The sequence below is a fragment of the Phyllobates terribilis genome, unplaced genomic scaffold (genome assembly GCF_046119375.1).
Source record: "Phyllobates terribilis strain yellow unplaced genomic scaffold, ASM4611937v1 Scaffold_2__4_contigs__length_985480577, whole genome shotgun sequence".
NCBI classification, from domain to species: Eukaryota; Metazoa; Chordata; class Amphibia; order Anura; family Dendrobatidae; genus Phyllobates; species Phyllobates terribilis.
Window position 1 is genome coordinate 649,234,993 of NW_027362762.1, and position 23,286 is coordinate 649,258,278.

General features: G+C 47.8%; 1 protein-coding gene across 1 annotated transcript in view; it reads right to left on the reverse strand.

The window, feature by feature from the left end:
• CYB5R1 (cytochrome b5 reductase 1) overlaps positions 1-23,286 on the reverse strand; it is a 150,222-nt gene that overhangs the window by 17,830 nt on the left and 109,106 nt on the right. Inside the window, exon 7 of the mRNA XM_073669141.1 lies at positions 19,355-19,440. Within this exon, the coding sequence (XP_073525242.1) occupies positions 19,355-19,440 (86 nt within the window). The remainder of the gene's footprint in view (positions 1-19,354; positions 19,441-23,286) is intronic.

Here is a 23,286-nt window from a genome sequence, read left to right on the forward strand (position 1 = left end):
GTACGACCAGGGTCGGTTCGGGTGGATACTTAGTCACGCCCCTCTGGGTCCCTGCTTGCACCTCGGCACAGAGGTTCCACCTCCCGGACCCGTAACACTACCCCTTTCTGTAATATTGGGGCAGGGTTCTCGTGGTCACTACCACCAGGGAAGCTCCAGGACCAAGCATCAACCTTGACATTTTTGACCCCTGGACGGAAAGTGACAACAAAATTGAACCTAGTAAAAAACAGGGACCATCTGGCTTGCCAAGGGTTGAAATGTTTAGCTGACTGGAGATATGACAGGTTCTTATGGTCAGTAACAGTAATAGGATGAACAGCCCCCTCCAACCAATGACGCCATTTTTCGAATGCCAATTACCTATTACCCACGTCATAATTTCTCTCAGCCGATGTCACGGTGTGTCAGAGGTGACAGACAGTCGCCCTGCAGTGGTTTGCAGGAGATATCCACATTTGGCAAGGCAGACAGCTGCTTAGGTAGGAAGCTGTGTTTAAGACCCAGCGACTTCCTCCGTTTAGTCTGGGTGTATATATACCTGGTGTGTCTAGGTGGGCGTCGCTGGTTATACTCATTTCTACTTGGAGCTTGGCTGAAGCAGCATCACGTCCTCTCTGGAGTCTTGAGGCCATGTGCCCTGTTGGAGTTCTTCTAAAGCGAAGTTATTATTCCCCTGTGTTGCTTCCCTTTTTGTCTTTAGAGTGCTAGCAGAGGTGGACTAGTGCTCATCTCCTTCCACCCTTAGCCTTAAGTCAGGGATAGTAGGGTGAGGCACGTGATCGGCGACAGCTGTGGAGGCTGTATAGGAACGGCAGGAGCTGTGGGCACCGTATAGAATGGCGGTAGTGGACCATTCTGTGAACTCTCCGGGGGCGCCAGTATTGTCCCAAAGTGTCCCGGGAGGTGGTAAGAGATGTTGTGAACTGAGTCCTAAGACTATTGTTGATTTTTTTTTGTAAAATTCCCCCTACAGGTGTGGGTGTCCAAAAGGGGGCGGGGTCTCAAAAGGGGGTGGATTTTCATAAGAGCCTGGAGTATAGAAAACCAAAATTTGTTACTGGTTGTGGGTTGGTACCGCCTAAAAATGACAATTTGACCGTTGATAACGGGGTAGCTCCAGTAGAAGGGGTTGACGTCAAAGTGGGAGGTGATCTGTTAGTCCACAAAACCATGGGGAGTGACACAGACCCTGTAGCTGACGGTGATACTATGAAAGTAGAAAGAGAGGTCTGTCAGGAGGGGCTAGACGAGGGGAGAGAGTCCCCCTCTCGTCGTCGACGGTGCAAGGGCCACAAAAAGGTTGCTCCTGTAGTCTTTGCTGCAAGTGAAAAAAAGAAAATGTAGTACTGTGTGCCTTTGTTTCAAGTGTGGATCCTTCTTTAGAGGCAGAAGAGGAGGTGACGTTGCCAGTAGCAACTTCCGGTACAGTACTGAGACAGAAGGATCAGAATCTGACAGCCCTGAAAGAGGAGGTGGCCAGTCATGACCAAGAGCTGGAGCCTATCAGGCAGCAGTGTCAGAGTGATGTGCAGCAACTATGGGAAAACCTGGAGAATGTGTCCTCAGACCAGCGTAGCCTGGAGTCTGAATGGCAGAAAATATACCAGGTTGTGAGGAACTTACAGCGAGACCTGGAGGGAAGCAATGAGGAAATTAACCAATGGAAGGAAATGTTCCAGGAAATTAAGGAGGACCGCCACAAAACCAAGGAGGAGGTTTTGCAGTTGAAGCTTGAGAAGGAGGCGCTGCGGGATGAAGTTTCTGGGTGTGAACAAAACCTAGAACAGTTCAACTGGGAGCTGTGTGAATCCAAGAAGGAATATGGTGAACTCAGTGGGGAACTGCAACAAATTAAGAGAGACTATGAGGATCTCCTCAGGGTTAAAGAAAAACTAGAGGATGATAAGGCGGATGCAGAGCATATGCGCCAAGTGGTTGAGACCACTCTGCAGGACACCCGTGATGAAAATGGTGATCTCCGCAGAAAGACCCTAGGTCTGGAAGCTCAGGTGAAGGAGCTGCAGACGTTCTGTGATAATCTCCAGAGGGCAGAGATGTGCCTTAAGGAAAGAATCAGCAAGATGGAAGCTGAGCGGAAAAAGATGGAGGAGTCTATCGGAGAAGCCACAGACCAGGGCCAGGAGTTGGCCACTGGAGATGGGAGGTATGAAACAAATACCTACTCGAATAATGCGAGCTCGGATGATTCGATGGATGTAGGAGCCGAGATCAAGGAGCTCAAGGAGTCGCTACAAGCCCATTTGAAGCAAGAGGAGCTTGAGAGACTGGCTGTTGAGAGCTGAGTGGGCGCATTGGAGACAGAGGTATGAGAGAACTCTACTGTTAAAGAAGCAGTTGAAGCAGGAAGAGCTTCAGAGATGGGCTGCTGAGAGGCGAGTAGCTGAGCTAGAGGAAGAAGTTTTCGGGCTCAAAAGTCACCTGGCAAAGTATTACTCAGTGAACGAGGCCTCCTTGGAGAAGGAAAAGGGAAAAAAAGTTGCACTTACTCCTTTATACCATGAGAAGGTGGACCTGAGGAGAGCTAAGAGAGTGTTAACAGAAGATAAATATGAAATGGAAGTGGTCAAGACGAAAATTTGTGAATTTGTAGTTGAGAGTCAGCTCAGGGGAAGCATACAGGGTGAAGAAGCTGAAAGTCAGTTGCCCCTGAAACCTGAGCTACATGATCATTTGGAGACTACTGGTGAGACAGAAACCTCTCGGTACAAGTGCCTCATAGATGTACCCGAGGATTTGAGAGAAGAATGCACCAGTGAGTCCGTGCATGAAGAGTTTAAGAAGGCCGTGGGAGCCTGTAAGGTGTACTCGACCTCAGAAGCTAAACAGCTGCTGGTCCTGTCCACGACCGAAGTCACAGTGAAGAGGGTGGCTATCCTTAGTGACATGCACTAGCGATGTATTCGCACGAAGCGGTTTCTCCGGTTGAAGATGGAACAAGCCGTTAGACAACTGGAGCTTATGAGAAAAGCTCAAAGTCTGCATGAAGAGGTCAACCGGGTGCCTCAGGCTCTGGTAAGAAAGCTTATTGGGAGAAATGGCCGAACCATGCAGATGATGGTAAAGAAGTCTGGTGTGATGAAAGTAAGCAGTCCACGTGATCGTCAGGACTGGATACCAGATGAAGAATGCATGGTGTCATTCTCCGCTGTAAGAACGGAAGAAAGTCTTGCATATATACGCATGCTGATGGAGTACCGAGTGACCTACCTGCGAGAGGTAGAACAGTTGAATCTCGCTAGACTGCGAGTGGAAAGACAGCATCATCTGAGCTGCAGAAGATGGCAGCCGTCTAGAAATTGTGAGACCAGACAGAGAAAGGGCCCCCTAAATAACAGAACAGCTACAGCTGAAGTTAGGGACCTTTCAAGATGTCCTGAGAGTAGTGGGCGTGGGTTTAGAGGTAGTGAGACCTCCAGTATCTCAGGTTTGAGAGGCCCATACAAACGACCCAATAGAGTGCAGGACAGTATGGAGTCTAACCGGACCTTAGATACCAGGACGTGAGTCATCCTGCTGTATTGACCGCTGGGAGTGGGGGAGGTCTGACAAGGTTACGAGTGACCGCTGGGAGCAGGGGAGGTCTGACAAGGTTATGACTGACCGCTGGGAGCGGGGGAGGTCTGACAAGGTTACGACCCGGAAAGGTGACTTGACGAAGTCAGTGACAATGACAGATGGTAGGTCCCTAAGGAATGGGTTAATGTCAGTGACTAATGTTCCAGGGGCTGAGCAGCGCAATTGTCAAGTACATGGTCTCTGTGTGAACTGTGGGTTATAAGGTGATTGTGTATAGCATGTGTTCAACCCCACAAGTTTGAACAGAGGGGGGGATATGTAATGCAGCGGCTTGCGGCATTACTGTAATGGTCCAGGATGTGTTTTGGCTGACCATGTACCTCCCTCAGGTGACTGGTCACATGACTGTGACATCGCACAGGTCCTGTGCACACAGAAGGTCTGATCACTTGACTGTGACATCAGCACAGGTCCTGTGTGTGCATTGGAAGATATATAAACCCTGGTAGTTTTGAGACAGGGTGTGAAAGGCGTGAGGCCTGTTCCCTGTGTGGGACACCGTTAGAGTGTGAGGCCTAGTGAGGCTTAGTGAAGCCTGGTGAAGCCTGAAAGGCAGAGGCTGGATCCTTATGTGTAAGCAAACCCAGTAGCCTTGGAGGGCAAGAGGCTTGGAAGACAAGAGTCCTGGAAGGCAGTGGCTGAATGTAAGGTGTGTAAACATACCAGTAGCCCTTGAAGGTACGAGGGCTGGAGACCCCCATCTGTGAAGCCGTTAAGCTTCAGCTGTGGCAGAACAAACCTGAAGCAGCAAAAACCCGGCAAAGGTAAAAACACTGATTGGTGTGGACATTTATATTGTTACCTTGCTGAAGGCTGTATCTGGAGCCAAGTGGACATATCTGTCACTGGAAAGGCTCTTGGACATTATATGTGTAATATGTCGGCGACCCACTGAGTTGGACTCGGTTATAAGTAGTTATCAAGTGTAATAAACTGCTGGATTGTGAAATACTGGAAAACGTGGCTGGTGTGCTTTAATTGACCCGATGCAGTGAGTGTCCCCCAGCGTGATGAATAGCGCTGCCTTACAGCTGGTAGACCAGTCTGAGCTGGTAGACCAGTCTGAACCCAAGGTTGCCCTCCTCAACAGGTTTTCAGGAGGTAGGGACAAGTTTTTTGTGTTTAAGGAGGCATGCAAATTGTACTTCAAACTTCGTCCCTACTCCTCCAGTAATGAGGAGCAACGGGTTGGTATTGTGATCTCTCTACTGCAGGAGATCCTCAGTCATGGGCGTTTTCGTTACTGCAGGACTCAGTTTGTCTCCAGTCTGTGGAGGGTTTTTCTGGAGCTCTTGCCCCCATCTATGATGACCCTGACCGAGTTGCTTTGACTGAGTCTAAGCTACGTCGCCTTCAGCAGGGGATTCGGTCAGTGGAAACATACAGTTCGGAATTCCGTAGATGGGCAACGGGTTCCAAATGGAATGACTCAGCCCTTAAAAGTCAATTTTGTGAGGGGCTTACTGAAAGATTGAAAGACGCCTTGGCTGTTTATGATACCCCTCAGTCCTTGGAAGCTGCCATGTCTTTGGCCATACGTCTGGATAGGCACCTTCGGGATAGACAGGTGCAACCTTCTTCTCCGGGGCCTTCTTGTCGGGGTTGTGTACCTTTGCCAAGGGAGCGATCTGGGGGTGAACCAGTACTGGCGGAGGTGGAGGAACAAATGCAGTTAGGGACTGTCTCTACATCATACATCTCCCTGGAGATTCACAAGAAAAGAGGCGTATGTTTTTTTTGTGGTAAAAAGGGACACTTTGTTTGGACCTGTCCTTCAGTTTCTGAACAAAAGGAGACTCGTTTAACTCTCGGTAGTCTGGAGTTGAATAAACAAGGGGTGCATTTGTTGCCAAATTGCAGTTCCCACTTTGTCCTGACAGCAGAGGTGGTGCTAGAGAGCAAAACAGAAAAAAAATCTGTGTTTGACAGTGGAGCCAGGGTCAGCATGGTTGATGCTGAGTTTGTGAATACTCATGGTCTTGCTTGCTGTGCTTTAGCTGAACCTATTCCCATCTTTGCCATTGACTCGGCGCCACTTGCACTGAAATCATTTACTCAGATTGTACATAATGTAAAACTGAGGGTGGGGTCAGTTCATTGTGAAATCATCCCTTGCTATGTTTTGGAAAATCTCCTTACTCCAATTGTTTTAGGTATCCCCTGGCTTGTTAAACATTATCCGTTGGTGGATTGGCAAACAGGGGAGATTACCGAATGGGAAGATTACTGCCATGAGAACTGTCTGAATGTTTCTTTTGCTGCTGTCTCTACAGGGATGCTGCCGGCTTTTCTGTCTGGTTTTGAGGACGTTTTTTCTGAAAAGGGGTGTCAGGATTTTCCTCCTCATCATGCTTATGACTGTCCTATTAACCTGACCCCCGGAGCTAAACTACCAGAGTCCAGACTATATAATCTTTCTGGCCCTGAGAGACAAGCTATGAAGGTTTTCATTGCGGAACGTCTGGAGAAGGGACATATCAGACCCTCATCTTCGCCCGTGGCGGCAAGGTTCTTCTTTGTGAAGAAAAAAGATAGCGGTTTACGTCCCTGTTTAGATTTTCGGGAATTAAATCAAATTACCATCAGCAATCCATACCCTCTTCCTCTGATTCCTGATTTGTTCAGCCAGGTTGTGGGAGCTAAGGTATTCTTCAAGTTGGATCTAAAGGGAGCCTACAATCTGGTTAGAATCAGAGAGGGGGACGAATGGAAGACAGCGTTCAATACCCCGGAAGGTAATTTTGAGAGTCTGGTTATGCCTTTTGGTTTGACCAATGCACCTGCGGTATTCTAGCATTTCATAAATTATATTTTTCATCATTTGGTTTGGAGGTTTGTGGTGGTCTATCTGGACGATATTTTGGTTTATTCACCTGATTTTGAGACCCATCGGGGGCATGTTAAGCACCTAGGTGCTCCAGATATTAAGGGATAACAAACTTTATGCCAAACTAGAAAAATGTGTTTTTGCTGTTCAGGAGGTGCCCTTTTTGGGGTACTTGTCATCTTCAGGTTTTCGGATGGATCCGGAGAAGATCCGTGCAGTCCTTGACATGGAACGTCCCGAGGACCTGAAGGCTCTACAACGTTTTCTGAGCTTTACTAATTTTTACAGGAATTCATGCAAAATTACTCGGTGGTCGTGAGACCCCTTACTGACATGACTAAGAGGGGGTCTGATTTTTCTAACTGGTCGGAGGCTTCCCTCCAGGCTTTTTCTTCCTTAAAGAATCATTTTGCCATTGCACCTATTCTCAGTCAACCCGATGTTTCTCAACCCTTTATTGTGGAGGTTGATGCTTCGGATGTCGGGGTTGGGGCTATGTTGTCTCAGGTTCGTCCCCTGGTAAATGGTGTCCATGCACCTTCTTTTCTAAAAAATTGTCTTCAGCTGAGAGAAATTATGACATGGGTAATAGGGAACTTTTGGCGATCAAATTGGCTTTCGAGGAATGGCGACAGTGGTAGGAGGGTGCTGTCAATCTTATTACTGTTATTACTGACCATAAGAACCTGTCATATCTCCAGTCAGCTAAACGTCTCAACCCTAGGCAAGCCAGATGGTCCCTGTTTTTTACTAGGGTCAATTTTGTTGTCACTTTTCGCCAGGGGTCAAAAACGCCAAGGCTGATGCTTTGTCCCGTACCTTCCCTGGTGGTGGTGACCATGAGAACCCTGCCCCGATATTACAGAAAGGGGTAGTTATTTCGGCTCTTTTTCCTGAACTGGAGGGTGAGGTGCTGGAGGCTCAGGGGGACGCCCTTCAGGAAAGTTATTTGTACCACCTGATCTGCAACGTAAAGTAATCAAGGAACATCATAACTCTGCTTGCTGTGCATCCAGGTGGTAAGGCAACTGTGGACCTCCTCTCTTGTCGTGTTTGGTGGCCAGGGTTGCATCACTGTATATGTAGATGCGCCTTCCATGCGTTCCAATGTGCGGATGGTACCCAGGTCTAGAGGAGAGGAGACTCTCCTCCGGACCCGGGTACCATAGAACCTGTGAAAAAAAGAATAAAATAAAAAATAAATGTTATATTTACCTTCTGATGGCCTCCGGTCTCCTTCTCTTCACATGTTTGCATGGATTTATATAGTGTGACCAAGTTGACAAGCACTTTCCAAGTTAGGCTAAAATCGCTTGGAAAGCGCTTGTCAACCCGCATGCGGAAATGCATGTGAAGAACGCTTTTCATCCGCATGTTCCTGGCAGGAAAAACGCATGTACAATCCGCATGCGTTTTTTCTGCCAGGGGAGATGCAGAAACGCTCAGGAAAAATCTGGAGCATTTCTGCATCATAGGCACATAGCCTAAGACTCTTGCTCAGGTGTTCATAAATGAGATTGTGGAGCTTCACGAGGTTCCCTCCGATGTGGTGTCTGATCGGGGGACACAGTTTGTTTCCAAGTTCTGGAAGGCTTTGTGTTCTCGACTGGGGGTGCAGCTGTCCTTTTCCTCTGCCTTTCACCCTCAGTCGAATGGTCAGACCGAGTGGCTCAATCAGAGCTTGGAGACCTCAGGTGTTTCATCTCCGAAAATCAGGAGGATTGAGCATTCTACTTACCGCTGGCAGAATTTGCCATCAATAATCATCGCCAAGAATCCACTGGCAGGTCACTGTTTTTCGGTGCATGCGGATATCATCCACAGTTTGGTACTTTCAGTGGGGGAGTAGCTTCAGGAGTTTCTGAAGAGGAACGATTTGCTTCATCGCTCTCCTCTGTGTGGCAGGGTGTCTTGTGTAATTTGAAGACCATGGGTGACAGGTATAAATGTATAGCTGACAGAAAACGCTTGCCAGGTCCGGACCTGAATGTGAATGACTTTGTGTGGTTGTCTACCAAGAATATAAGATTGAAAGTTCCTTCTTGGAAGCTGGGACCTAGGTTTATTGGTCCCTACAAAATGACCACCATCATTAACCCAGCAGCGTTTTGTCTTGAACTTCCTCTGGCCCTTAGGGTTCACAATGTGTTCCACAGGTTGTTACTCAAAAGGTATGTAGAACCTCTTGAGCCCTCACCTCTACCACCGCCCCAGTAATGGTTGACGGTAATTTGGAGTTCGAGATTTCGAGGATAGTAGATTCTCGTCTCCAATGTCGTTCTCTGCAATACTTGGTGCACTGGAAAGGTTATGGTCCTGACGAGAGAACGTGGGTTTCAGCGTCAGAGGTGAACGCTCCCAGATTGGTTCGCTCTTTTCACACCTCTTTTCCTGAGAAACCCGGTACTGAGTGTCCGGTGCCCACTCGTAGAGGTGGGGGGGTACTGTCACAGGTGTTTCAGAGGTGACAGATAGTTGCCCTGCAGTGGTTTGCAGGAGATCTCCACGTTTGGCAATGTAGACAACTGCCTAGATACGAAGCTGTGTTTAGGACCCAGCGACTACCTCCCTTTAGTCTGGGTGTATATATACCTTGTGTGTCTAGGTGGGTGTCGCCGGTTATACTAATTTCTGCTTGGAACTTGGCTGAAGCAGCATCACGTCCTCTCTGGAGTCTTGAGGCCGTGTGCCCTGTTGGAGTTCTTATAAAGCTAAGTTATTATTCCCCTGTGTTGTCTTCCCCTTTTGTTCTTAGAGTGCTAGCGGAGGTTGACTAGTGCTCATCTCCTTCCACCCCCAGCTATAGCCTTACGCCAGGGATAGTAGGGCAAGGAACGTGATCGGCGACAGCTGCGGAGGCTGTATAGGGACTTTAGAAGACAGGGTGACACTAGTCCAGATTAGGTCACCTCTTCCCCCCCTTTCCCTAGTGTCTGGGCTCCCTTTCCCTTTCCCCTCTGTGTTGCACTCACACCTGGCGTGACTCTGTTTTGCACTCACACCTGGCATGACAGCCGAAGACAATTTTTTAGAAAAGAAGGTGCATGGTCGCCATTTACCAGGGGTCCGACCCTGAGATAACACAGCCCCAACCCCGACATCCGAAGCATCAACCTCCACAATAAAGGGTTGGGAACTATCTGGTTGACTGAGTATAGGTGCAGTGGCAAAATGATTCGTTAAGGAAGAAAAAGCCTGGAGGGAAGCATCCGACCATTTGGAAAAATCAAACCCCTTCTTAGTCATGTCAGTAAGGGGTTTCACAATTACAGAGTAATTTTGGATGACTTTCTGGTTAAAATTACTAAAGCAGCAGAAAACGTAGAGCCTTCAGGTTCTCGGGACGTTCCCAATCAAGGACTGCACAGATCTTCTCCAGATACATCCGAAAACCCAAAGATGACAAGTACTCCAAAAACTGCACCTCCTGAACAGCGAAAACACATTTTTCCAGTTTGGCATAAAGTTTGTTATCCCTTAATATCTGGAGCACCTGTTTAACATGCCCCTGATGTGTCTCAAAATCAGGTGAGTAAACCAAAATATTGTCCAGGCAGACTACCACAAACCTCCCCACCAAATGATGGAAAATATAATTTATGAAATGCTGGAATACCGCAGGTGCATTGGTCAAACCGAAAGGCATAACCAGACTCTCAAAATGTCCAGTCTGGACTTCGGTAGTTTAGCTCTGGGGGGTCAGGTTAATAGGACAGTCATAAGCACAATGAGGAGGCAAATCCTGACACCCCCTCTCAGAAAAAACATCCTCAAAACCAGACCAAAAAGCAGGTAACATTTCCGTAGAGACAGTAGCAAGGGAAATATCTAAACAGTGCTCATGGCAGTAATCTCTCCATTCAATAATCTCCCCGATTTGCCAATCCGCCAACGGATTATGTTTAACAAGCCAAGGAATACCCAAAACAATACGTGTGGGAAGATTGTCCAGGACATAGCAAGGGATTATTTCACAATGAACTGACCCCACCCTCAGTTTTACATTATATACAATCTGAGTAAATGCTTTCTGTGCAAGTGGCGCCAAGTCAATGGCGAAGATGGAAATAGGTTTAGCTAAAGTACAGCAAGCAAGACCATGAGTTTTCACAAACTCGGCATCAACCATGCTGACTCCGTCTCCACTGTCAACAAACACAGAAATTTTCTCGTTTATTTTTTTCTCTAGCACCACCTCTGCTGTCAGGACAAAGAGGGAACTCCAGGTTGGCAACAAATGCACCCCTTGTTTATCCAACTCCAGACTACCAAGAGTTAATCAAGTCTCCTTTTGTTTAGGAATTGAAGGACAGTTGCCAACAAAATGTCCCTTTTTCCCCACAAAAAAAACATATGCCTTTTTTCTTGCGAATCTCCCGGGAGATGTATGATGCAGAGACACCCCCTAACTGCATTTGTTCCTCCACCTCCACCAGTACTGGTTCACCCCCAGACCGCTCCCCTGGCAGAGGTACACAACCCTGAAAAGAAGGCCCCGGAGAAGGTGGTCTCACCCGTCTATCCCAAAGGATAGACGGGTGAGCCATATATCAAGACATATGGCCAACGACATGGCAACCTCCAAGGACTGAGGGGTTTCATATACTGCCAAGGCATCCTTCAACCTTTCGGTAAGCTCCTCACAAAATTGACTTTGAAGGGCTGAGTCATTCCATTTGGAATCCGTTGCCCATCAACGGAATTCCGAACTGTACGTCTCCACTGACCAATTTCCCTGCTGAAGGCAGCGTAGCCTAGACTTAGCCAAGGCGACTTGGTCAGGATCATCATAGATGAGGGCCAGAGCCCCGAAAAACCCTTTCACAGACTGGAGACAAACTGAGTACTGCGGTAAAGAAAATACCCACGACTGAGGATCTCCCTGCAATAGAGAGATCACAATTCCAACCCGTTGCTCCTCATTTCCGGAGGAGTAAGGACGAAGTTATAAATACAGTTTGCAGGCCTCCTTGAAAACAAAAAACTTGTCCCTACCTCCTGAAAACCTGTCTGGGAGGGCAACTTTGGGTTCAGGCTGGACAGGCCTACCTGCACAGACCCCCACATTGGCGACCTGTAGCCACTGATGCTGCTGCTGAACCTCACGGCAGAGGTCATTCAGAGAAAGACAGTGGAACTGCTTTGCGATCTCTGCAACTGAACCCATACCAAGGAGAAAGAGGAAAAAAAAGGTCCATTCCCATAAACACACAGAGAAAAAAAACCCCCAAAGTGTCAGTTTTTTTTTTTTTCTTTTCAAAATGTGCTCAGCCGGCGATAATGTCACGCAAGGTGTGGGAAAGACTATGTGCAACACAAAGGGAAGAGGGAAAGGAAGCCCAGACTCTAGGGAAAGGGGGGAGTGGAGACCTCCTAGGCTGATCTAGGGTCACCCTGTCTCCACTAACGTCCCTATATTGGTTCTTCACAAATCGCCACATGCGTACCTCACCCTGTCTTTCCCTGGCGTTAGGCTCAGGCTATGGAAGGGAAGGGATGAGCACTAGTCGATCCCCACTGGACACTAAAGACAACAAGGGGGGACAAACAAGGGAAAATCTCTTATCTTTAGTCGACTCCAGACAAATGCGCACAGGTCCTCTAGCACCAGAGAGGAAGAAGTACTGCTCTTGCTCAAGCCTTCACAAGGGGTAATGAATATCGCCGGCACCTCCCTCTGGCACACAGCAGGTATTTATTTATAGCCAGAGGAAGGTAGCTGCTGGATCCTAGAGATATAGCTTCTAAGAAGTTGTCTGTAATGCCAAGCGAAGAGATCTCCTGCAACCAACTGCAGGGTGAGGTGACTTCTCTGTCACTTCTGATACACCCGTGACACCAGCCTTAGTGGAAGGAAGAAGCACAGCACGATACTGGAGCTGGGATAGGTGAGTAAAAACTTGGACTTTATTTAGAGTGAAAATGCCATTGATGACCTTGGATTCTCGATACAGTATATCGCATATTGAAACATGGGTTTTCTGATTCAACAGATTTTTTACTAAGTGCACTTATATAATAGCTATATTTAAATCATTTTACATATGAACACTATACTCAACCTAGACATTTTTACATCATTGTCTTTGTCCCGGTACAAAGTTCTAATATACTACATTCATTTGATACATTTGACTATTGATAATGAGTTCTGTTTTTCTTGGAATACTGCCTCACACTTAGGTCCCTCAAAACACAATCAAAGAATAGCTTACACCTAATTGAATCATGTGCTTCATGTGTCCTTTTCTTTTCCTGTTTGCAATAAATACAAACCATTTGGACACATTCATCGTCAGGACTAAGAGCTTTATAGTTTGAAACTCTTAGACCCGTGCCCTTTTAATTTTTTACCCTCCCTTCCCACGTCTACCCCCCCTTCTCCCCCACCTCCTTTTTGGTATGTTTTTGTTTTCATATATTTAATCCTTTTCAATTAAAAGTCATATTTTAACTCTAGATGCTGGAACCCCCCTTATTTTCTTCTGACTGTTGCCCAGCTGCTAATCTAGAGTCTGTGCACCATCACATTCTCTCGATGGAGGCTTCAATTTTGCTTCCATTTGTGAGCTGAATATTCCCTCTCCCCTTTCCCCTTGCTTTCATTTTCAGTGAATGGCAGAGCTGAACCCACAGAGGCAGAGCGGTTCAGGATTCTCAGAGCACTAAAAAGCTGATCAACTGGTGACTTTGGTCAGAGGGGTTGGTTCTTGACATTCCAGACAGTTATGTTACATTCCAATAACTGAATCCATTCTAGAACTAATTTTTTTACTTACAGTACACTGAGCCTGTGTGGTGTCAGTATCAGAACCTGGAACATTATTAATATAGGATAGCATAGCACCTTAAAGAAGTTGTCCACTACTTTATTTGAACCCCCCAATGTATCCTCCCTGGGCCCAGAAGTGTTTTTGTAAATACCTTGCGGTGCCTTTTCAAGTGAGGAGGGACATCAGTGACGCGCTCCCCGCAGTGGATGCTGGGTTGTGGGCAGGGTTACCCCGTGCGTCACTCCCAGCATCCACCGCGCACTTTCCCAGTGAATGAGGAGAGGGAGAGCGCGCGGTGGATGCCAGGTGTGACGTGCTGGGTAACGTCACCCACAGCCCAGTGTCCTCCGTGGAACGCAGAAGTGAGTAGCCCCTGCTGCAGCGGATGTCAGAACCGGCTGCAGCCGGGGGTCATGTGATGCCTGTGAGTGGCCAGTGATAGAGCTGCTCACAGGCAGAAAAGGCACCACAAGGTATTTAAAGAAACACTTATGAGCCCTGGGGGAATACATTGGGGGATCATATAAAGTAGTGGACAACCCTTTTAATGAAGTAGGAGGTATCTTAGAAAGAAGATATTGTGTGGGCAACAATTTATCCATCTTGAGACTGTATAGTAGTCTCAGGATGGTGCTTTGTAGGTGGAATTGGTGGTGTGTGATCTTTAGGTAGGATTCAGCTGTGGAAAAAGTGGGAATATGTGAGCTGTGGGTTGGATAAAGCTGTGGCAGAAAAGTCAAAGGTGCACTGCCGTTTGGGAAATGTAGTCTAGAGGAAAAGCTCAGAATGTAAGCAATTTCAGACCACAAGGATTACTGTAAAGGGCTTATGACGCACCCCCTGGGCCATATTCTTTAGGGGAATACCCGGAGCCGGATCAGATGGGAGTTGTAGTCGCCGAGTGGCTGTGACCCGGTCCGTGCCCAGGGTGTCAAGCTCAGTTGTATGTGGCAGTCCTACAGATGTTATTAAGTTCTTTATTGTCGACTACGCCACCCGTTGTATTGCGGTCACTATGGCCGCCGCTGCAGCAGGGTCCGCTGAGGCTGATGGTGTTGGTGCAGCTTTTGATAGTATAACCCCCAACGGGTGGGGTATAGCCTCAGGGGGTCAGGTGCAGAGGATGGGGGTTGTGGTGGTGCAGCATAGATGTTAAGTGAAGACAGAGTCGGGTTGTGCAGTTTAGGGTATTTACTCACTGCTGATGTTCCGGTCACTCCAGCTTCAAGTGACCACCCGAGCCGTGCTGCGTCCACCAGGTCCTGGATTCAGCAAACCCCCAAACAAGTCCGGAGCGTGACCCTGAGCTCTCCTTCTGTCCTTTCCTCTGGCCGTCCCCACTAGTGATCCACCTAGGTCCAGCTCCCTCGGGCCTTCTGTTGGGAGACCCTTGGCCTTGGGTTCCCTGACCCTCCACGTGGTTTGCCTTCGGGGTGGATGTGGTGGGTGGCCGTGGCAGACGCTGCCCACGGCCTCCGGTCTCTGGCTAGGGTGTGCTTTTGCCCCCACCAGTTTGGGATCCGGTACCCTATTGCCGACTCTTCACCCGGGGATTGAATTTGGGTTCTCAGAGTCCTTTCTTTTTCCCCTCTGGGTCTTTCCTTCTCTGCTCCACTCTCTCTCTCTGCAGGCTTATCTGGACCTCTGCTTCTTACTGACTCTGACAGACTGACCCTGATCTAAGATGGTGCCCACCTTATATACTCCCTCTATGTGTGAGCTCAGGTGACCAGCACCCAATGAGCTCCTAACTTTACCCAGGCTGCTCCCCCTATCTGCCCCTACACTACTTGGGATGTTCCACCCCCCTCCCACTCCAGCCAGGAACAGACTCGGTCGTACCTGCACATTTCTAAGTGGGAGTACCGTTGGTCTGTTCCTCGGAAATGGGATGTGTGTAGTGCATGCAGCCTACCGAGCTCAGGTCCACACTCCATCCTTACCCGGGAGTGGAATATCACACCTCTGGGTTGAGGTGCAATACCCCTGTAGCAGCCGAATCCTCAGGGTGCTACATTCCCCCCTGGTAAACCACAGCACGTCCTCGGGCTGTAAGAACAAAACACCACAAAACATACAAATTTTTTTCATATAAACAACATAGTAAAAACATATAAAATATCATATATATATCAGAAAACTTTTCATATAAATAACATTCTCGTCGCCTCTGCTCCTCCTCCGGTCACTGTGCAACGTGTGACCGGGTAAAGTGCGACAGTCTTTTCTTGAAAAACTCGTGGCTTTCCTGTAAAACCAGTAGGGAGCGCTTTAGGACGCGCAACTATATACAGGGGATATGGCCGCTCTCAGTCCTCGGCCAGGTATAAGGGAGGAATGACCGCTCTCAGTCCTCGGTCAGTGGGATTTAAGGGATAAACGGGTAAACAGTTCACACATGCTGGTCCCAACGGGGACTATATTATCAGCAACAGTTTCTTTGGTACCCCTACGGGTAACTATATACAGCTTCTACTCTGCCGTACTCAACGACGACGTCCTCCTGCTCTTTCTTTGTGGTTACCTTTAGCTTCAGACCCGTCCGGGTCCTCTTGTTCTTCCTCCTCACACCGCAGCTCTTCCTCCGTCAGGCGATGCACATGGAGGGCGTAGGGTCCTTTGGCACACTTGTGCCGGGTAAAGGTGACCTCGTCCCCGATGTAAAGGTCACGACCTCTGTGTCCCTCCGGTAGGTGGGACTCAACGTCTCTCCTGGTCACGAAGACGTCGCCTGGGGTGCGGTGGTCTCGGATGAAGCCCCACCCATGCTGCATGTTAAACTTGATCACAGTCCCGGTGGTGCGGGGACTATGCGCTGCACGGGGGTCTCTCCTGGCCCGGCTCTTCTGCTCCGCGCTCCTTACTTGAGCTTGCTGTTCCCGGACCTGCCTTTCTCTCCGCTCCCTCTCGAAGACCTCGAGTTGTTGGCGGCAGCACTCAGCACGCTCCGCTGCAGCTGCCCGAGTCTCCTGAGTGAACCCCATGAGATCTTCTCCGGTGGGGTCCCACTCAAATTGGGCCTCTTCTAGCGGGGGCGAGATCCTCTTTACGGGCTTTGGAGCCGGGATCAGGGGTGCACACATGGCCCGAGCCTTCCTCTGCCGTTCCAGTTCATGATATTCCTGGGGCCAGATGAAAGGCTGCCCATCCGGGCACGTGTGTTGGGTAAACAGGTCCTCTCCCAGATGCGGCACTCTTGGTCTTATGGGCGCGGTGGTGTTAGCGCCCGGGTTGCCCAGGCCTTGCGGCCAGGCCTGGGGCACCTGGAAAGTGAAGGGCACCGTAAGGACGGCGGCACCCTGGGCTACTTGGCCCTGCGACCAGGCCGGTGGCTCCGCGGAGGTAGGGGGCGCTGTTGGTATTGCGGCGCCCGGGGGTACTAGGCCTTGCGACCAGGCCGATGGTACTTCCTGCTTGGTCACGCTCGGGGTCGAGGCGTGTGACGTCACAGGGGTCGCGGCTCCCGTTTGAGGCCTAGTCTGCGGCGGTGACGTTGCAGCGACGGGCACGGCAGGGGATACTTCGGGCTCTGCGACGGGGAGCTGGGGCAGGTACGCGGTTTCCCGGTTTGGGGTATAGACGTCCCCTTTACCTGCCTCCACTCGTTCGGCTCCCTTCTCGGCGCCGTCTCCGGCCTTCAGTCCTCCCGCGCCATCCTCAGAGGCGGTCTGTCTCCTCGTCTTGGGTGGCGTGCTCCGCTGACAGGTCTCGGTCTGCTGGGCCATCTCACGGCTCCACTCCGCCAACGTCTCTCGCTGCACCCGGGCCATCCTCCTTGCGAGGCCCTCCAGAGCGGTCTGTGCACACTCCCGGTCTCGGGGGAGCTGTGCTAGGACCTCCACTAGGCCTAGTGGGGTCGTTGCTTCCAGCAGGCTCCTGACCAACGGGTCGGTGCTGCTCTGCTCTCCTTCCACTGTTTCCAGCAGGCTCCTGGCCAGCGGGCCGGTGCTGCTCTGCTCTCCCTCCTCTGTTTCTAGCAGGCTCCTGGCCAACGGGCCGGTGCTGCTCTGCTTTCTCGCCATCTCCGGGTAAGCTCCTCCGATACTCTTCTCCAGGCTTCTTGCCTCCGGGTGCGCTCGCTCCAGACTGCTCCAGGCGACACCCATCTTCGTTCTCTTGTTCTCAGTCCTCCCACTTCGAGGGCGGTCCCGGGGCCACTTGGTGATTGTCAGCTCCAGGGGCAGTTCTTTCACGCTGACAGACACCTCTAGCATCACAGTCTCTGTTGGTGGGGGCGGTTTCCACTTTTGGCGCCATTTTCGGTCCTGGCCCACGATGGGAGGTGGCCTCTTGCCACCCTCTGGCACGCCCATAATGGCGTCCGCTCTGACAAGGCGGGAAACCTTTGGAAATGGCGGGAACCGCTTCCCAGTGGCGGGAAACTCTGCAGATGGCGGGAAAAAGCTGTTAATGGCGGACAACCGGCGGGAATCGACTGGTGATGGGGTCCGATGGCGGGGACCCTCCGGAACCGGCAGGAGACTTCTTTTTGAGGTAAACTCGTTCTTTTCTTCAGGCACGCAGTACCCGGGTGTTGCGGGCACGTAATCCTGCCGACTACGCCAAAGTTGACGCACCCCCTGGGCCATATTCTTTAGGGGGAATACCCGGAGCCGGATCAGATGGGAGTTGTAGTCGCCGAGTGGCTGTGACCCGGTCCGTGCCCAGGGTGTCAAGCTCAGTTGTATGTGGCAGTCCTACAGATGTTATTAAGTTCTTTATTGTCGACTACGCCACCCGTTGGATTGCGGTCACTACGGCCGCCGCTGCAGCAGGGTCCGCTGAGGCTGATGGTGTTGGTGCAGCTTTTGATAGTATAACCCCCAACGGGTGGGGTATAGCCTCAGGGGGTCAGGTGCAGAGGATGGGGGTTGTGGTGGTGCAGCGTAGATGTTAAGTGAAGACAGAGTCGGGTTGTGCAGTTTAGGGTATTTACTCACTGCTGATGTTCCGGTCACTCCAGCTTCAAGTGACCACCCGAGCCGTGCTGCGTCCACCAGGTCCTGGATTCAGCAAACCCCCAAACAAGTCCGGAGCGTGACCCTGAGCTCTCCTTCTGTCCTTTCCTCTGGCCGTCCCCACTAGTGATCCACCTAGGTCCAGCTCCCTCGGGCCTTCTGTTGGGAGACCCTTGGCCTTGGGTTCCCTGACCCTCCACGTGGTTTGCCTTCGGGGTGGATGTGGTGGGTGGCCGTGGCAGACGCTGCCCACGGCCTCCGGTCTCTGGCTAGGGTGTGCTTTTGCCCCCACCAGTTTGGGATCCGGTACCCTATTGCCGACTCTTCACCCGGGGATTGAATTTGGGTTCTCAGAGTCCTTTCTTTTTTCCCCCTCTGGGTCTTTCCTTCTCTGCTCCACTCTCTCTCTGCAGGCTCATCTGGACCTCTGCTTCTTACTGACTCTGACAGACTGACCCTGATCTAAGATGGTGCCCACCTTATATACTCCCTCTATGTGTGAGCTCAGGTGACCAGCACCCAATGAGCTCCTAACTTTACCCAGGCTGCTCCCCCTATCTGCCCCTACACTACTTGGGATGTTCCACCCCCCTCCCACTCCAGCCAGGAACAGACTCGGTCGTACCTGCACATTTCTAAGTGGGAGTACCGTTGGTCTGTTCCTCGGAAATGGGATGTGTGTAGTGCATGCAGCCTACCGAGCTCAGGTCCACACTCCATCCTTACCCGGGAGTGGAATATCACACCTCTGGGTTGAGGTGCAATACCCCTGTAGCAGCCGAATCCTCAGGGTGCTACACTTACATGGAGCTAATAAAAAGGGAAATAAAAGTAATAGGCTGTTTCTGTGACTCATTATAGGGACGGATAGATAGATATATTTTTTTTTCTGCCAGGGAAACCCTTTTAATTGTGCTTCCCAATTTTCTGTTCACAGGATTGTCAGGTGAAATTAACCTCAAAGGAGGTGTGGCTGATACAAATGTGTCTCATTGAAGGGAATGTTTCTGGCTGGTTCAGTTGGCAGACTAAGGTTTTGGGATATTACAATCAGAACTCAGTCTTTATTTTGTGTATAGGCTTTGAAAAACTGAATCTTATTAACTAATTTGGACAACTTCTTTACTTTTTCTTGCATAACTTTCATAAATATCCCCAGTGTTCCCTCTATGTAGAAGAATGCCTGTGTCTCTTACCTTATTGGCAAAGAGTAAAAAACACGTTGTTTCATCTTCTGGGTCATTTAATATAGCTTGGATTACCTGAAGCATTGGGGTAAGACCTGAAAAGAAATATAAAAAATAAATATGCTTTAGATGCTACTGTTCCTTTAAATTTACAAATGTACAGGTTACTCAGAGAAAGTCACTCTCTGAGTACAGATATTAGCTAGACTTGCAATTCATTTCAACTATTAAGACAGAATGAACTAGGTAAGCCAGCAGTTTCAGCATGGTATTAAAGATAGAATGAAGTAAAATAAGATAGTGAAGTATAGTTCAAAGATTCAGAACTTTACAAATGCAGATCAATAATTAATTCATTTAAAAAAAGTTTAGCTACATATGCAGCGGGTGAAAGAAGTAGTGACCAATTTTCTAAGTAAATATATTTCTAAAGTGCTATTGACATGAAATTCTCACCAGATGCCTGTACCAACCCAACCAATCATCCAGTCCACACACGAAAAGAGATCATACCATAGATGTCCATAAATTAAGTTATGTGTAATAATAATTGCTCAATCATTGGGTGAAGGGAACAATGGCAGCCCAGGTTTTGTAGCCAATGGGGGCGCACAACACCCTATTAAATCTTGATAATTAACTTGTAATGGGTTTACTCTGTACTATAATAACTGATATTGTTTGAACATACAGTTTTGCTCAAAAGTTTACATACCCCGGCAGAATTTTTTCTTTCTTGGCCTTGTTTCAGAGAATATGAATAACAAAAAAACCTTTTTCTCCACTCATGGTTATTGATTGGGTGAAGCCATTTATTGTCAAACTACTGTGTTTTCTCTTTTTAAATCTTAATGACAACCAAAAACATCCAAATGACCCTGATCAAAAGTTCACATACCCCACCCAGTTCTTAATACCGTGTATTGCCCCCTCTAACATCAATGACAGCTTGAAGTCTTTTGCTGTAGTTGTGGATGAGGTTCTTTATTTTCTCAGATGGTAAAGCTGCCCATTCTTCTTGGCAAAAAGCCTCCAGTTCCTGTAAATTCCTGTAATATCTACTTTACAGTTCAGCTGGGGGTTTCTTCACAGTCTTCTCTGACGGCGTGCTCTTTCAACCCTTTTTCTCAGATGCTGCCACTTACATCTTAGCAATATCTGGGAACGCTAGATCACCTGCTAACCTCAGATTCATCATGTCTCGAACGTGAAAAAGCACACCTCCCAGAGAAGACTGTGATGAAACATCCAGTTGGATTGCAAAGAAGAGATTTCACATACTGCACAGAAGAATCAAAAGTGAATATCTCTGCAATGGAGTGACATAGTGCAATATGGATATAAACAGCAGAATCAGGGGAGCTCAGATTTTTACAAAGTAATTATCTACATTTTTATGGGCAATTGACAGGTCCTATTTAAGGCAAATAAGTTAGAGGATAATCGAGGTGAAATCTGATTAAGATCCAACCATCTGTGCCTATCCGGCTCGCTCTATGCTCTATGCCTGAGCCGTAAGTTTCTTTTATAATGTAAGTTTATGAAGCCTTGTTCTGATGCTCCAAAAGCTTACATTGTAAAAGTCACTTCCGTGTCACGTAGAACGCATCATGATCCGGAGACTCTGTAAAGCAGTCAAGTCACTGAGAAGGAGAGCAGAACGATGCTGGATCCTGGAAAATGCTGCAGTAGGTTAGCATATTAACACACTCATACTACACATCATACACAAGTACACACATATAATGAAAAAAAAAATATTCATGGGAGGGCTTCTTTAATATATTTAAAGGTTTCAATCATGTTCCCACTATCCGCTCTTTTCTCCAGACTGTAGAAATTCTGTGAGTCTCTCTTGATAAGTTTTCCACTTGAGCGCTTCCATCAATTTTTGTAACCTGCCTCTTGGACTAATTTTATTTCATCAATGTCTTTCCATACGTGAGGTCACCAAAACCAAAGCCAGCATTCCAGATGTGATCTCATTAGAGCTTTAAACTTCTATTTGTTATACATCTAGCTATACAGTCAAGCATTCTACTTGCATTCCCTAGTGCCTGGTCACATCGTCAACTTATTTTGAAGTCCGAAATCTGTACCCCTAAATGCATATCTGTTAAAGTCATGGTTAACAAAGAACTGTCAATACAGTACTTATACAGATAAGTCTTCCCTCCCTTGTATATTAATTTACTTTTGGAAACATTGAACTGCAGTTTCTATGTTTTGACCCTTTTCGCCAAAACTGCTAAATTATTTTCATTAATTTCCATCTACAGACAAAGCAAGGAATATTAATCCACTACACACTTTTGTGTCATAAAGCCCAGAACACAACCTTCTGGTGCACATCTTGTAACTAATCTCTATGGAGCCATAAACATTTATTTGAGTGTGTTGGTGACCACTGCTCCATTTAACCCCCTCCTCACTGTGTACATTCAATAAGGAAGAACCAGGGAGAAAGTGGATACAAGCATTAGAGTACCCCTCATTGATACACATTGTCCATGCTTTGGATTTAATGGATTTCAGTTGACTCAAATGTGTGTAGCTGCAATAACAAAATAATATTTGTTTCTGCTACATCAAAACTTAAAATACTAAATGGAAGTTTTTAGAGAAGACTGTTTTATTAAAGGGGTTGTCCAGGTTTACCATGAAAGTCTCGTGAATCCTCACATCACGCACAGTGTGCGCTTTCAGGATTCTCTGATGCCGGTGCAGGAAATGGGCAGTCATGAGGCCGTTTGTATGTGACGTGCATACTACCAGCCACATTCCGACTAGATGTACGCGGCATCGCTCAATACAAGTGAATGAAGCGAGGCCACGCTTGTCTAGTCGGAATGTGGCCAGAAGAATGCATATTACATACTTGTGGTCACATGTCTGCCCAGTCTTACCGACGGCACTGTAGAATTCAGATAGTGCATACTGTACGCAATGTGAAAATTCATAAGATCACTGACTTATGTGCCATAGCTGGACAACCCCTTTAGCCTTCAGCATAAGATCTTATTTAGATGTCCATTTTTCACATAGTTTTTTATTAAAGACTACGGGACTGTTCACACGTCTGTGACTTCGCAAAAAAATATAAAAGTGGAGACATGTCCACTTGTGATCGGGTCCTTAACCCCTTCATGACTGCCACATTTTCCGTTTTTGGGTTTTCATTTTTTGCTCCCCTTCTTCCCAGAGCCATTGCGTTTTTTTATTTTTGAGTAAATATGGCCATGTGAGGGCTTGTTTTTTGTGGGACAAGTTGTACTTGTGAAAAACATCACTAGTTTTACCATATTGTGTACTGGAAAATGTGAAAAAAATTCCAAGTGCGGTGAAATTGCAAAAAAAGCACAATTCCACAATTGTTTTTTTTACCACATTAACTGAATGCTAAAACTGACCTGCCATTCTTATTCTCCAGGTCATTACGAGTTTGCAGATACCAAACATGTATAGGTTCTTTTTTATTTAAGTGGTGAAATAAAAATCCAAAGTTTGCTAAAAAAAAAAATGGCACCATTTTCCGAGACCCGTAGCGTCTCCATTTTTCGTGATCGTGGGCCGGGTGAGGGCTTATTTTTTGCACGTCAAGCTGACGTTTTTATTAATACCATTTTGAGGTAGATACGATGTTATGATCGCCTGTTACTGCATTTTATTGCAATGTTGCGGCGACCAAAAAACGTAATTCTTGCGTTTAGAATTTTATTCTTGTTACGCCGTTTACCGATCGGATTAATTCTTTTTTTATATTGATACATCGGGTGATTCTGAAAGTGGCGATATCAAATATGTGTATGTGTGAAGTTTTTTTTACTGTTTTATTTTGAATGGGGCGAAAGGGGGGTGATTTAAACTTTTATATATTTTTTAAAACCTTTTTTTTTTTACACTTTCTGCATGCTTCAGTAGTCTCCTACGGAAACTAGAAG